At 54.8% G+C, this 13652-nt stretch overlaps 1 protein-coding gene across 5 annotated transcripts in view; it reads right to left on the bottom strand.

Moving 5' to 3' along the window:
• The window catches only part of BCL11B (BAF chromatin remodeling complex subunit BCL11B), a 94869-nt gene extending 83775 nt beyond the window's left edge, over positions 1-11094 (bottom strand). For 3 of the 5 annotated variants that reach the window (XM_029237912.1, XM_029237910.1, XM_029237911.1), the window contains exon 1: positions 10088-11094. In XM_029237912.1, coding sequence (XP_029093745.1) covers positions 10088-10145 — 58 coding nt within the window. In that variant the 5' untranslated portion in view covers positions 10146-11094. The remainder of the gene's footprint in view (positions 1-10087) is intronic. The other 2 variants (XM_029237909.1, XM_029237908.1) reach the window with 2 other exon arrangements.
• Between the last annotated feature and the right edge of the window lie 2558 nt (positions 11095-13652).

Genomic DNA, 13652 nt, shown 5'->3' on the forward strand with positions numbered 1-13652 from the left:
GTCACCCCGAAGCCCAAAACTGTCAAATTTCTAGGCCAGAGCAGGTGGACCAAGACAGCTTGCTGAATCTCATGTTCAAGGCCTTCGGAGACACCCCCAAAGGGCTGTGGTTTCACTTCCGCTGGCAGGCGGATACCGAGCTGGGCGTGTGGGGTGCATGTGTGTGCGTGTGTGTGTCTGTGTGTGTGTCCCTTCTTAGAACCCTGTCCCTCACAGAAGAAATAAAAGGAGAGAGAACCACTTGCCCAAGCTCAGAGGAGGGCAAAGTGAGATGGGCCTGGCCCCCACCCCAGAACCTTCCTTCCTCTGACCTGTGGGCACCTCGATGGAGCCCACATAGCCTCAGAGAACCCGGCCCCTGCTGGGACAGGCACCCAGCGACGAGAAAGCACCAGGAAAGTGAAAAGCCACATACAAACGAAACAGCCTTTCAAATTCCCAAACCCTACAGACCAGTCCCTCAGGCTGCCCTGTCCGGCAAACTTCTTCAAAAAAAGAAGGCGAAGATGAGGTCTTTTCCCCTGAGAGGATTTTTGCTTTCACGCAAAGCTCCCCGAGTGTCAGGCAGCGCTGGAAAATACTGCTGCCCTCACTAGTACGAGCTGAATAAAGTAGAGGGATCGCTAAAATGTTTGACTCATTAGGAGGAAAAATGAATGAATGCAGCACACGACCTGTTTAAACGTCAGGTATCAGATTGGGGTGGGTCCTGAAATGTGACGTCCGAAAGCACATGGACAAACGTGTATTTACACACACACACTTACACATTTGTTGTAATTTTCCTTTACAACAAAACCACATTTAATTCACAAGGCGAGGCCTCCTCCCAGCTGATAAATGCATTCAGAAGCAATGAAATTGGGGTTCGCAGATAATAATGGACGTTGTTGTTAAGTGGACGAGGGAGCACTTGGTCCTAAGACTCGCTCGCCCATGCTTGGCTGGGAAGGAATGTGGGCAGAAGACAGATGGAAAGACATCATTAACACCGGCCCAGCCAAGCAGCCCACAGGCCCCCGGCAGCTGCAAAGGCCTAGCGAGCCTTACCTGGTCAGTGACTGCCCTACACACACGCTGGGCTCCAAGGGCCCCGCCCACCCTGGGTCTCCCCTAGCAACTGCCCCTGCACCTGCCCTTCGGGGAATTCCAGCCAAGGGGCGGGCCTCCTGCTGTCCCCAGAGCACAGCGTGTGTGCCCTGCTGCACACACAGCGCACAGGCCCGTGTCCCCTTACCCCTGCACTGATTCAAATCCAAATCGCTGTCCTTAATGGCTAAGCCACAGACCAGGAGACACCTACATAGAATTATCGATTCAGTGATGGGGGCGTGGGTGGATAGGGGAAGGATGTGGGGAGGAGGGGTGCCAGGCTCTCAAAATCTTGGGCCACCAACGTCACAGCCGCCATCCTATTTGCACGAGTGTTTACAAGAAATGTTGAGCATCCATCCGCCTGCCGGAGCCCTGCCTCTGACTGGAGACGTTACACCTGCTTCCTACGAAGACGGAGCCTTTGCCAGCCAGCCCGTGCTCACCAGTAATCTGCAAAAGGATCTTTTCACTCTCCTCCCCGCGAACATTCAGGGAGGGGCCGAGACCCCAGGCGACACCTAAATGCCACTAAAACGCCAACTCGACGGAGCACGACACTTTCTGAGCTTCCATCAATGTTTAATTTATTGGCTCCAAGAGAAAATAACAACCGTGTGTGGCGGGGGGAGGGGTGGATGGGAGCGAGAAGGAATCAATTCTTGGTGGAGAAAATAATCTATGACTAGATGACGCTTAAAGGCTCGACAAGACATTTATGAAGTTCTCCGCACAGAGGGAATCGCGCAGTGCCCAGCAGAGGAGTCGCAGATAAGCGGGGAGCCTCAGCCGAGCCAGGCACGTGTTCCGAGGACGTTCCTCGAGGGGCCACGGAGGGTCAGGACGCAACCGGGTCCCTGCCCCCCGTCTGCCCACCAAACTCCCGCCTCCAAGCAAGGACCCGACCCAGGGGGGGTGCAGCCAGACTGGTGAGAGACAGGTTCCACAGAGAGATGAGCTCTCTCTTCCCGGACCACCTGCCCTCCAGGGAGAAGGGCTGAGGACTCCAGCCTGTTCCAGGTGTCACCCAGACCCCGAGCCTCCTTGAGACCCTCAAAGGCCACCTCCCCAGCGCCCTCAAATCCGCTGCAGGGACGGGCACACACCAGGGCCGGCCACCACCCCACAAGGGCCCATCTGCTCCATGCCAGACACAGCACACGCCTCAAAATGAAATGTTCAAGATTTCCGACATCTGGGCAGAGAGAAGGATGCCAGGGCACAACCTTACCTGTAACGTGGATTTCCCTTCCCGTGAAAATGACCCAGGGTCTGGCTGACTGGGCCCATCATGGGGAAGGCTTGGCCTGCATTTCAGGAAGGCGGGGATTCCTGATCTGAGGAGAGGTTTGGGGTGCAGGAAGAACCCAGCCGGTAGACTCCAGGTGGGGAGTTCTGAGGGTGTGAGGGGCACCCCCATATACATACACACATGGTCCTCCATGCCCCCTGCCTGGTTTCAGAATACTTTAGCGTGTTAAAATCAGCTTGTTGCAACACACCCTAACTTGCTCCATGGACTCAGTCCAACCTCTCCCCCCTCCCCCAATGCATCCACCTCTCCAGATCCCGCAAAACTGAGCTCCGGAGGCCGGGTCTCACACATTCAAAAGCAGGAAAAAGAGCCCATTAAGGAAAGCAGCGTTCAGGTGTATTCACACAGCCCGTCCACTACTAAAAGGTTACTAAGAAAAAAGTCAAGTCCATGAGACCAAAGAATGGAGTGACCTATGATTTGAGAAATAAAATAGTTCTTTAAAGAAAAAAAAAAAAAAAAAGGAAAGGTACAGAAATACTTCTAAACACATTCAGAAGATTCCATAAAATTGCAAACGCCTTAAATCTTCAGAGACACAACAGAGCTCATAACGATGCGATATAAAAGCATTCTTCGGGGCCCAACGAAGAGATTTGTTTTATTTAACGCTGTGCTTTTTCAAAGGTGCTAAGCAGAAGAAAAGGACCATCCATACAGGACGCTGAGCTACAAGCCCTTAACTGGAGGAGATTCTCTGAGGCTGACAGCAAACTAGCAAGAGTGGAAGCTGCTTTCAGCATCTCGTTTCCAAGGTAGAAATTTAAACATGATCCTTCACCACTTTTTTAACTCTTAGCAGAGCATCCATTTCTGAGGTACACGTTCATCACAGTAACATTGGCATTCAACTTCCTTGAGTCATTTTTGTGTGTTGTTTTAGCACAGAAGTTGTTAGAACATTCTCAAGTGTATTTGCATCTCAGCAGTTCAGTTGAAGGGGGTCATAAAAAAGTTGTGTAAAACAGAGGCTTTTTTTTTTTTTTCTTTGAAGTTACCTAATTTTGTGTGGTCTGGGATTTCGTTATAGTGCCAGAGCTCAGTCTGTCTGATCCAACACCCAGGCAGATGATCAGCTGCCTTGGAAAAAGAAATAAAGAATGAATTTCTTGAATTTCAGCAACTACACAAAAGACTCGCATACGTCAAAATGCCGGACGAGAGCCCCCGTGAATGTGGCACCGTTAATCAAAGCGCAATCTGGTGTCACTTTTGCCAGTAAAAACGATGCTGTTCCCCTCACCCCGCTCGTAGGCTCGTGCAGAAGACACACGAAGTGTGTCCCTCTGCTTTTCATGTGTCTCCAAATAGCCTGCTCTCGGCACTTTTTATACACGCCTGGGGAAAACTACTGCTCCAGGGAGGCGGTCAACAAATGGCTTTTCTTGGGGAGGGGACGACAGCTCGGGTAGATCTCACTGAGGTTTGGCTCTCTGGGAAGGAAGGAAGATGTGTGGGATTGGAAGCCGGGGGTGGGGAAAAGGACACACAGGCCCCCAGGCCCAATCGTGTGAGTAAATAGAGCTGGAAAGTGACAAAGCCATGCTCAGAGCAGCCGGGTGACACAGACCTTCATCCCTGGTCTTCTGATGTGCCCTCTCCCCATGAAAAAAATACCCCAGTGGGCCCACAGCTAACACCACCTGCAGACGCTTGGCCGGCATCAACAACTTGACCGTGGGCATGGTCCCCAAGGAGCATTTACTGTCCCTTGTCCTCCCAGATGTGACAACAGCATTAAACTTAGTCCAAAGTCCCTGGAGAGTTTCAGCTAACGGTAAGACCTAACTGGACAGCCAGAAGGTCCTTCCTTAAGCCATAGGAGATGGAGGAGATAGTCCCCAAAGGTCAAGGACCCCATCTTTACCCTCCCCCATATAATATTTTTCTTCACACATTGTGGTATCTGTAGTCTGTGTTTAGTTACGGCTTGTGAAACTCCCCCAAGTTCCAAGGCAAAGGATTGGGGATTTCTGAAATGAATTTTTTTAACGGTTTTCTGCAGGCCAGAGGCAACTGTCCCAGCCCAAGGCTTCGAGGTGACAGTGACGCCTCATCTCTGAGTTGTCAAATGAGCTCGCTGCCACAATATGCTTACAGCAGGCTCGATTCAAACATTAAATGAAGTAGAGAAATCATCAGATAAATTGCTGGCCCTCTGTACTGGAGAGTGAAGGCTCTTGCTCTGCCTGATGACAGCGCTAGGCTTTTGTCTGACCTAATTTATTTCTCTTTCAGGTTAGAATAAAGCACTCCTTTCCTGTCGCCACGTAACCTCTTCTGCCCATATATTGAACTCAAGCAGAAGACTCTGGGTTAACTGTGCTGTCTGCAGATTTCTTTTTTTTTTTTTTTTTTTTTTTTTTTTTTTGCGGTACGCGGGCCTCTCAGTGCTGTGGCCTCTCCCGTTGCGGAGCACAGGCTCCAGACGCGCAGGCTCAGCGGCCATGGCTCACGGGCCCAACCGCTCCGCGGCACGTGGAATCTTCCCGGACCGGGGCACGAACCCGCGTCCCCTGCATCGGCAGGCGGACCCTCAACCACTGCGCCACCAGGGAAGCCCTCTGCAGATTTCTTGAACTTGGGGAAGTAGACATTATAGATCCACAAATTCCGTGATCAAAAGCACACATATTCCCCAGCACGAAATTACACGGTTAGGGGAGAAATCGTGTCATGAAAAGCCATCCATTAAGGGCACCGTTTGGGGTGAAAGGTATTAGCAACGCTGGGTCTAGCAAGCACATACTCCTTCCAGACAAAGTTTTACACATTATTTGAGTTGGCATTTTATCTCTTTGGGGGATGGTGCTATTTCACTTAGTACAGTGGGAACATTACCTAATAAATGGAATTGAGGATCCAAGTGTTATAAAATCTGAGCTGAAAAGATCTCCCCTCATCAAGCTGTTTTAGACGCATGACTCCCCAGAGCAGTGGCAGATCCCCAGGTCTGTGACATGCAACACAGGAATGGACAAAACGAGGTTCACTCTTCCCAGACCCCCTCACCCCATCAGGCATGCCTCAACGACCTAGTGCAATTCAGAAAGTCAAGACCACAGAGTAACCGGAGGAAACACGCCCATTCAAAGCTAACAATTGTAACTGTTTAAAAAAAAAAAATTAGAAAAAAGAAAATTGCCCCCATCTGCCTAGTGAGGGCTTGTAAATCAATGCCGATGGCTTGAAAATAGATTTCTCAAACTTATATTCTCATTTTGTCCTGCTCGACTCTCTGCAGGAAAATCAATATTACAACTTCACACTTAGGACATTTTGCAGCAACGTAAACTGCTTTCGCAGCTGATGGAAGCCGGGTCCCGGCCCCTCGCAGCGACGGCTCCACGCATGACACGGGCACCGAGCTCCCCCTAGCTGCCAAGAGGCGCCAGACGCTGCTGGGCGTTGCAGCCTTGCCATCAACTAAAAGCCAATTCAACTGAAAGTTTATTTTGGAAAGTATTTTATCACAACAAGCAACAGAGAATGCAAAGCGATCGGAGAAAGGAGATGAAAAGGAAAAAGAGAAGGCGGGTGCAAGCCGTGTTCTAAGCCCAAAGACAGTGCCAAGAGCTCGATTCTGATAAGGCGCTAGAAACCGGTGTCCTCTACAGTGGGAAACGGATCGATTGCTTTGCGCGCTTCCATCTCACCTGAGACAGATGCTAATTACTGTCCGGTGCACCCAAAATTGGCCTCCCCTTTGGTCAATAAGACCCATCTGGCCCTGCACAGTGGTCAGCAAAGCATCACACCCCAGCATCTGACTCAGCCTCCCTCCATGTTCCTAAGGCCGCCTTCACCAAAGCAACTGCATTCACTCCAGCACTTGAGAAATGACTCGTTTTCTGTTACGAAATATTTTGAAGGCCAGACAAAAATCGCCAAGGCCAAAGCACAGAGAGCCACCTCCCACCCTCATAAAAAAAGGAAATATGCCCCCGTGCATAATTTTCAGGGACGGAAAGACTACCCTTTAAAAATATTATGGGTTGTTAAAATATGCTCATGGCTATTTTTTCTCTCAGGTGTGAATTACAAATGAATAAAGTCCGCCTGGCATAACACCTTGGATGAACACATTTCTATTCTCCCTTAGAATCAGAGCAGCTGACTTATATCACACTTCTAACGATATGGGGTTCCCTTCTGTGCAGAAGGGAGACAAGCTTCACTCCCCCCACCAACTACCAAAAAAGAAGAGGGACCCAGGTCTTATGAAATTTATCAGAGGCCCAATTTCGAAAGATATGTGGACACCTGGAGATATACTCTACCCTGGGGAGTTAAGATAATTGTAAGGACAGCGGCCTGCAGAGCACACAGCCACAGCAAAGCCTAATTTAAAAGGCAACCATGGAATTAACACACCCTAACTTCCGTGTCAAATCTTGGGTCTCTAGTTGTTCTGCAAAATCGTGGATTCATACGGAAAATTACTAACCTTCCAAGGAAACCTGTTGGTGGGTTGTTGAAAAAAATCACCTTCGCTGGGGCTGTGTAATCTACCCTGGCCTTCTTATTTCCTTTGGGAAGCCTCAGAGCTCCTGCACGGCCTGGGGTTCATCTGCCTCGCCACTCACCCGGCCTGGCGCAGTGGGCTCACGGCCCTTCCCTCTGCCTGGCCAGTCACTGGTCCTCATCCTACCCTGTCCACCACTGTCACTGTGTTGTTTTGTGTTTGTTTTTCTTGAAAGCTGTGTCTGTCCTCCGGTTTTAAAAGCCATATCCATCTGGGTCAAACATTTTGAAACAAACCAGAAGCCTCAGTCTTCATCCCCAGCTGTCTCCCACTCTCTCTTTTCTACCTCACTCCTCTTCTCACTGGCCCTGTCTGTAAATTTAACTAGCTCATTATGGAGCCCTTCTCCCACTTGCCAACCCCCCTGCAAGATGATCGATGCTGTTTGTGTGCTCTTCTGTTTCTCAAACCATCAGTTATACTGAGTTGCATCATCTCTAGATAACCTGAGGCCGGCGGGCGCCACCCAACTGAAGACGCACCACGTTTTAGGCTGTTTCTTTCACATTTGAAATCTAAAATGTGGACACCGGATCGGGGCTGCGGCAGCACCCATTTTGCTGGCCAGGGCTCCAGAGCACCCGAGACCCACAACTCCTGCATCATTGTGGAAAGGCACACTTGCACAGGCCCTACAGCCTAAACTGCATCCAATTCTTGCCTTTCCCCTGCCTGCACTCCCACCTTCCGGGTGACATAGGACAGACAGAAAAGCCAGCTGCTTTTGGATAATAAATAGCCTTGTCTGAAAACTGGTTGGACCACTCTCCCTGCTTAAACCCCTGCATATGCACTGGGCTCCGTGCGCTCCAGGAAGGCAGGTGGGATATCCTTTGCCCCCTGGTCTCCTCCCCACCTCTCCTTCCCTGCCACTGCTCCAGTGTCAGCCGGCTTTCCCCAGCACTGCTCTGAGCAAGACTGAAACAGCCGTGAAACAAATGAAGGATGGAAGGATGTTGCACTAGGCACCCCTCGCCCCCCATGCCCAGCTGCCGCCAGTCCTCCTGGCCAGGGCTTGCTCCTGAGGTCCCAGGAACACCAGAGAGGAGAGAGCAAAAGCAAAGCGAACCTACCTGCTTCTTTCCCCCTTTACACACAACTGCAAACACTCCTGGCTCCTTCGCTGCTGCCAGCTTGGCAATGCACCCCAGACAACTCCCCCTTCCCGGACTCCCCCCCCCAACTTCCCCCTCCTCAAAAACAACCCTTGCAATTATACAGAGGCTCTGTGGGGCAAATTGCCTCCTGGAGAAATTAGGCGTCTGCAAGTACAGACATTCTAACAGCCACTCCACCATCTAAACGGGGGAGGGGGGTAGAATAAGCGATTGCTAAAGGATTGGTAAAGGACGAAATGTCAACTGGCGATGAGGACCTTGATCAAACCAGGTTCAAATATGGTTGCAAAACATTTTGTTTTAAATGCAACCAGCGAGTCTCCTTTGATGTTACAATGATGAAAAATAGAAGTCCTCTTCCCTCCCTCCAGAAAGGTATCCCTCTCCCAAAGCAAGCCCACTTTAATATCTATTCCCTTCCCCCCAAAATAATAATAAATCCACAAATTCTTACTAATGTATCTGCTGTAACAAAGGAGAGATGGCAGCAGCAAATGCTCCGAGCAGATGGCGCCTATGCTGGGTTTTCAGGGGAGGGGAGAACCCCTTTATATATTTATTTATTTATTTAAATTTTTAAAAATATAACATAAATATTCGGCTCTCGGCCGCCCCGCAGCCGGTCCTCGGCGGCGGCTGGGCGCGCAGCCCTCTCCAGCTCCGCGCCGGCAGCCCGGCCCCAGCCTGACGAGGTGCTCCAAGGATTGCAGGAACACAACCTGCCCGCTGTTTCGATGGCACCCAGAGGACGTTTTATTTCTATTGCAGTTTCAAAACAATTTAAAAAAAAAATAGCAAAGGCGACCCAGGCACCGTGAGAGAAAGGACCGCGGGGAAAGGTTTGCGCGCCGCGGAGCAGCGGCCCCGCGGGCTGCGGCGGGCGGGGAGCGCTGTGAGCCGACCTTCCGGGGGTGCAAGCGTGCAGGCAGCCGGGCGAGCTCCCCTGCAAACCCCGTACCTGGCCCGCTCCCGCACGCTTCTTCCCTTTGCTAAATAAACCCGACTGGGGCGCTGGAAGCTGCTGCGTCTCTGCCCCGCTACCTGACTTTGCCCGCCCCGCCACTTGCTTGAAATCCACACGATTTCAGCCCGTGGATTTCCACTGCGACCTGCCTTGTTTATTTAGATAGGGGAGATGAAAGATCCGAGATAGGAAGATGGGTGAGAGATTGATAGATCTCTTTCCTTTTTTCTTTTTTTCTTCCCCCCCTCCACTATTGTACAAGCACATCCCACTCCTAGCTAACAACGCTTTTTTTCCCCCCGTGGCGGGGATTTTTCACCAGCCCCCGATGCCCCCACCTTCTTTTGGAGTGGGGGAAAGAAGACAAGATCATCCCAGGAGACAGACGGAGGTGGGGAAATGGGGGTTGGGGTGCAGGAGCCCGGCAAACAGCCACGCAGCTGGATTCTTTTGCAAATAGCAAGAGGAGGGGAGAGAAAGGCGGCTGCGGAATCCTAGGACCGGCGTGGCCGGCGCCCTGCCCGACCGGGTGCAGCGCCTGGGGGACTCGGAGCCGGCGGCCGCCCCTCGCCCCGCATCTCCCCCAGGCCCGAGCGCACCCCGCTCTCCTCCGCCCGCGCCGTCAGCGCGGACCCACGCGCTAGCCAACTTTTCCCCACTTCCCGGCTCCCCTCCCCCTCCGCTCCCCCAGCCCCCTCCCCCTCCTCTCCAAACCCCGCCACCAGCGCCGCCGCCGCCACACACGCCGCTCGGAGGGGCGAGCGTCCAGCCGGGATCCGCGCGCACACACACACCTCCTCCAGCCCGCGCGCCCCCTCCCCGGCCCGGAGCCCGCTCCGCAGGCCCCCGAGCCCGAGGCGCGTCTGAGTGCGCAGAGCCCGGACTCTCCGGGCTGCAAAGAAACTTTCCCAAGGCCCCCCGCCCCCTACCATGCTCTGGGCCGACGCTGCTGCCTCTGCGAGCCCGCGGGCCTCCCCGGCGCCCGGCCCGGCTGCGCCTGGCTCGGTGTCCCCAGCCCCGGGCGCCCGGAGCCCCATCCTCCGGCCCCTCGCGCGCACGCCGCAGACACTTACGGGTGATGAGCTCCCTCTGGGACAAGTGCTGCGGGTTGCCCTGTTTGCGGCGGGACATTGCCCCGGCATCTATTCTGGCATCGCCCGGAGAGCTGCACCGATGGGGGGAGCCGGGGGAGGGGTCCGAGCCGCCGCCGCTGCCGCCGCGCCGCGCCGCTGCCGCCGCCGCCGCCGCGCCTCCTCCTCTGCCCGGGTTGGTGTTTTGGTTTTTTTTTTTTTCCTTCCCCTCTTGCCCTCTCTTCCTCCTCTTCTTCTTCTTTATTTTGCGCTTTCTTCTATGCTGTTTTTTGTTTTGTTTGCAAAAAAAAGAAAAAGAGAAGGAAAAAGAAAAACCTCTCGATCTAAAATAGGAGAAAGGCAAAAAAAAAAAATCTGCTCTTGCTTGCCGCGGACTGGCTGATTTCTTCAAAAATATATTCTTTTCAAGGAAAAAAAAATTGCTTACACTTCTTCAAACTGCTTGGCCTCCTGGACTTGCAAATGTCTTCTTGAACTTAAACCGGATTTTGCACCGGCTCCTGACACTTTCTTTCAGGGTCTGGTAGGTGGAAAGCGCACTTCTACCAGGAGGGGGGAAAAGGAAAAAAAAATGCAAACAAATAAAAAATAGAAGAAAAAGAAAAGAAAAAAAAGCAAAGAAAACTTGGGGACTTGTCTCGTACCCCTTCACCCCGCCCCCTCCAGAAACCCAAAGCAATGTAAAACTGCCCCGGTTCGGTTGTTTCTGGGTTTTCTGCGGGCTGCCTGTTTTTTTCTCGGAGACTGACCCTTCCGAGGCTCTGGGGGGACTCCAGGAGCGGCTCCTTCCCAGTTCACCTGGCAGGCTGGCGCCGGCCGGAGAGGCTGCCGGGTCCCCGCGAGCGCTCCCCAGCGCTCCCCTGGCGCCGCGGGCCCGAGGGGAGCTGGGCCGAGGGGCGGCTCGCCCAGTGCGCCTGGGTCGGTGCGGGCGCGGACTGGGAGCTATAGATTGCAACGTGAAGATGGCGGAGTCCGGGTTCTCTGGGAGCTCTCGGTCTCTCTATGGCTGGGGCTGCCTCTGTACAATGGGATAAAATTCAAGTTCAAGTGCGGACGTGACGTTTAATCTGCACTAGAGACAAAAAGACCCAGAGAGTCGGAGCACTGGGGGCGACTAGCGGTGGCTTTTTAACATTGTACCCTGTAAGAGAACAAGAAAGCGCACACACACACACACACACACACACTCACACACACTCACATACACATTCGCCCGTGCGCACACCCGCAGTCCAGGCCGGCCACACGTGCAGCGTTTTAGAGCGCTCCTCTCCTCCCCTTGCACTGCCAGCGCAAAACGCCTGGGGGGAGGGGGGGGGAGGGAGGACGCTGGGCAGGATATTTTTAAATAAAAGAAAATCCTCCATCCCTCCTCCCCTCCAGGGAGCTGGACCCCGAGAGAAGAGGGGCGGAGTGCGCTGTGCGTGGAAGTAAGTTGAATCAACCCAAGTCCCCACCCACTCATCCGAAAGCTCTTGGGGGGGGGGGCGTGGGGATGGCTGTGAAAGAGGGCTGGGGTCGACACGGGGACTGGAGGCAGATGGTCAATTGCTTCATGTCCCTAGAAAAGTAGCTTGGTTGTTTTCACTTTTGTTTTATCGAGGGGTCGGGGTTAAACTTCCAAAAAGTGTCTCCATATAAATCCTGATATTCCAAACTCGGCGAGAGCGAAGCGGACGAAATAAAAGATGCTAAGAGGAGAGAATTAAGAGCACATTTGAGGGAGGGGAAACGTGAGACCTTGTCTGAGTCGCATTCCGGAAGGAATGTTCACCCCAGTATGTGCGCTCCCTCCACCTCATCCCATTAACTCCTTAGGGTGTACACGGACACCCCGGCCCCAACGTCGAGATCTGTGGGAAGCGTGGGGGTGAAGGGCAGGGCTGCTCCACGTGGGAGAGGTCCTCGTACCTGCTGACCCAGAAGTAGGTGTGGCCGGATCTCTGGACCCACTCGTGTGGGTGACCCCCTCAGGTCCCCCAGTTCCCTCCCACCCCCTGACAATTACTGCAGCCTGGAAGTAACGCCCCCCTCCCCCAGGGCTCCTCCGCCCAGGGCAGGACTGGAAATCGCCCGTCAGACTGGGAAGGACACAGCTGCCTTGTCAGCCGTTTGATCTGCAGCCGGCGAGGACAAGAGGAGTTGTGGGCGCCTGTCCGTGGCCCGGGGACAAGGCCAGGCCGCAGTCCGCGTGGACCTCCACCCCCACTCCAACCTCCTCGTCCCTCCCCAGGCCGCAGCCAACTTCATCTACTTCGCGACTTGCCCTCCCGGCTGGGCGTGCCACGCGGCCGGCCCCCTCACCGTTCCCAGGGCATCTCGGGTCTGGGCCGGAGGCGGCGAGGGCGGGTCCGGGCCTGGCTCCGGACTGGGCTTCGCGGGCGAGCCCAGCTGCACCCACCCCACCCCGCCCCCAGGCCGGGCCCTGGCGGCCTCACCGGAGCGAAAGGCTGGGCCGTGACGCCTCCGGGCGCGCCGCCTCCCTCAGGGCCTTTTCCTCTGGGGAGGATACGGGGCTGGGGGCGTTCGCCCCCAAGGTCGTGGGTCGGGCGACGGCACCAACAACTTAACAGAGCGCAGCGCCCATTAGCGAGGGCAGAAAGACCTCTCAGCCCAAGCCACCCCCACCTAAAAACTAATAACAATAAAATGTGCCCTAGCGTGCAGCTCTGCGGACCGGGCGGCAGGGTCGGCGGACGAGCGGGTGGGGACTGGGCGGAGGGGGCGGCGTGGGGGGCGAAGGGGCGCGGGTGGCGAGCCAGTCCGCACTAGCTACCCACCCGGGGCTGCACGCTGCAGCCCATCACCCACCACCTACACCCCACCTCCACGTGGTCCAAAGTCTGGAAGCACCTCCTCCCATGCAGCCCTACCACGAAAATCTTTCCAGGAAAGTGGCCTAAGTAAGAAAAAAATGCCCACACGCACCTTAAATAAACTTCTTAAGAAAACCATAAACCGGCCATCCCAACTTGCCCACATTCTTAAATTTGGGAGAGCTCTCTGAGCACTGGTGGTGTGAAGTCCAGAGAGGGACAGCGCTTTGCCCAAGGTCACACAGCGCACGGGGGCAGGTCTGGACTCAAATCGCCGCGGCTGGCCCGCCTCTCCGCGCCGCCGGCGCTCCGGCGCCCGAAATCCCAGCACGCGACCCTCACCCTCCCGGGGCCGATTACAAGGATGGGGGACCCGGTCTGTGGCCTGGGGGAATGGGGCAGCCCCCTCCTAGGAAGGGGGCCCCTCCGCGGACTGTGCAGGGTGCCCGGGGGCCCCGGCTGCAGCTGCCTAATTGCGCGCGCTCGGGCGGCTGGGTCCAGGGATGGGGCACCCCCGCCCCACCCCCAGCAGGAAGTAGCGGGCAGGGGGCGGCGCGGGCCGCGACTGACCCGGGGAGCACTTCCTCATTGGCCCCACGCTGCCCCGACGGCGGGAAGAGGGACGCGCGGGCGGGCCGGCGCAGGGCTGGACACGCCGCAGCCCGCCGGCGCGCTCCACCTCGCGGCGGCCAGGGAGAGGCTGCCCTGCCCCTGCCCAGCCCTGTGCTGGC

The sequence above is a fragment of the Monodon monoceros genome, unplaced genomic scaffold, assembly GCF_005190385.1.
Source record: "Monodon monoceros isolate NGI ecotype Baffin Bay Population unplaced genomic scaffold, NGI_Narwhal_1 Super_Scaffold_21, whole genome shotgun sequence".
NCBI classification, from domain to species: Eukaryota; Metazoa; Chordata; class Mammalia; order Artiodactyla; family Monodontidae; genus Monodon; species Monodon monoceros.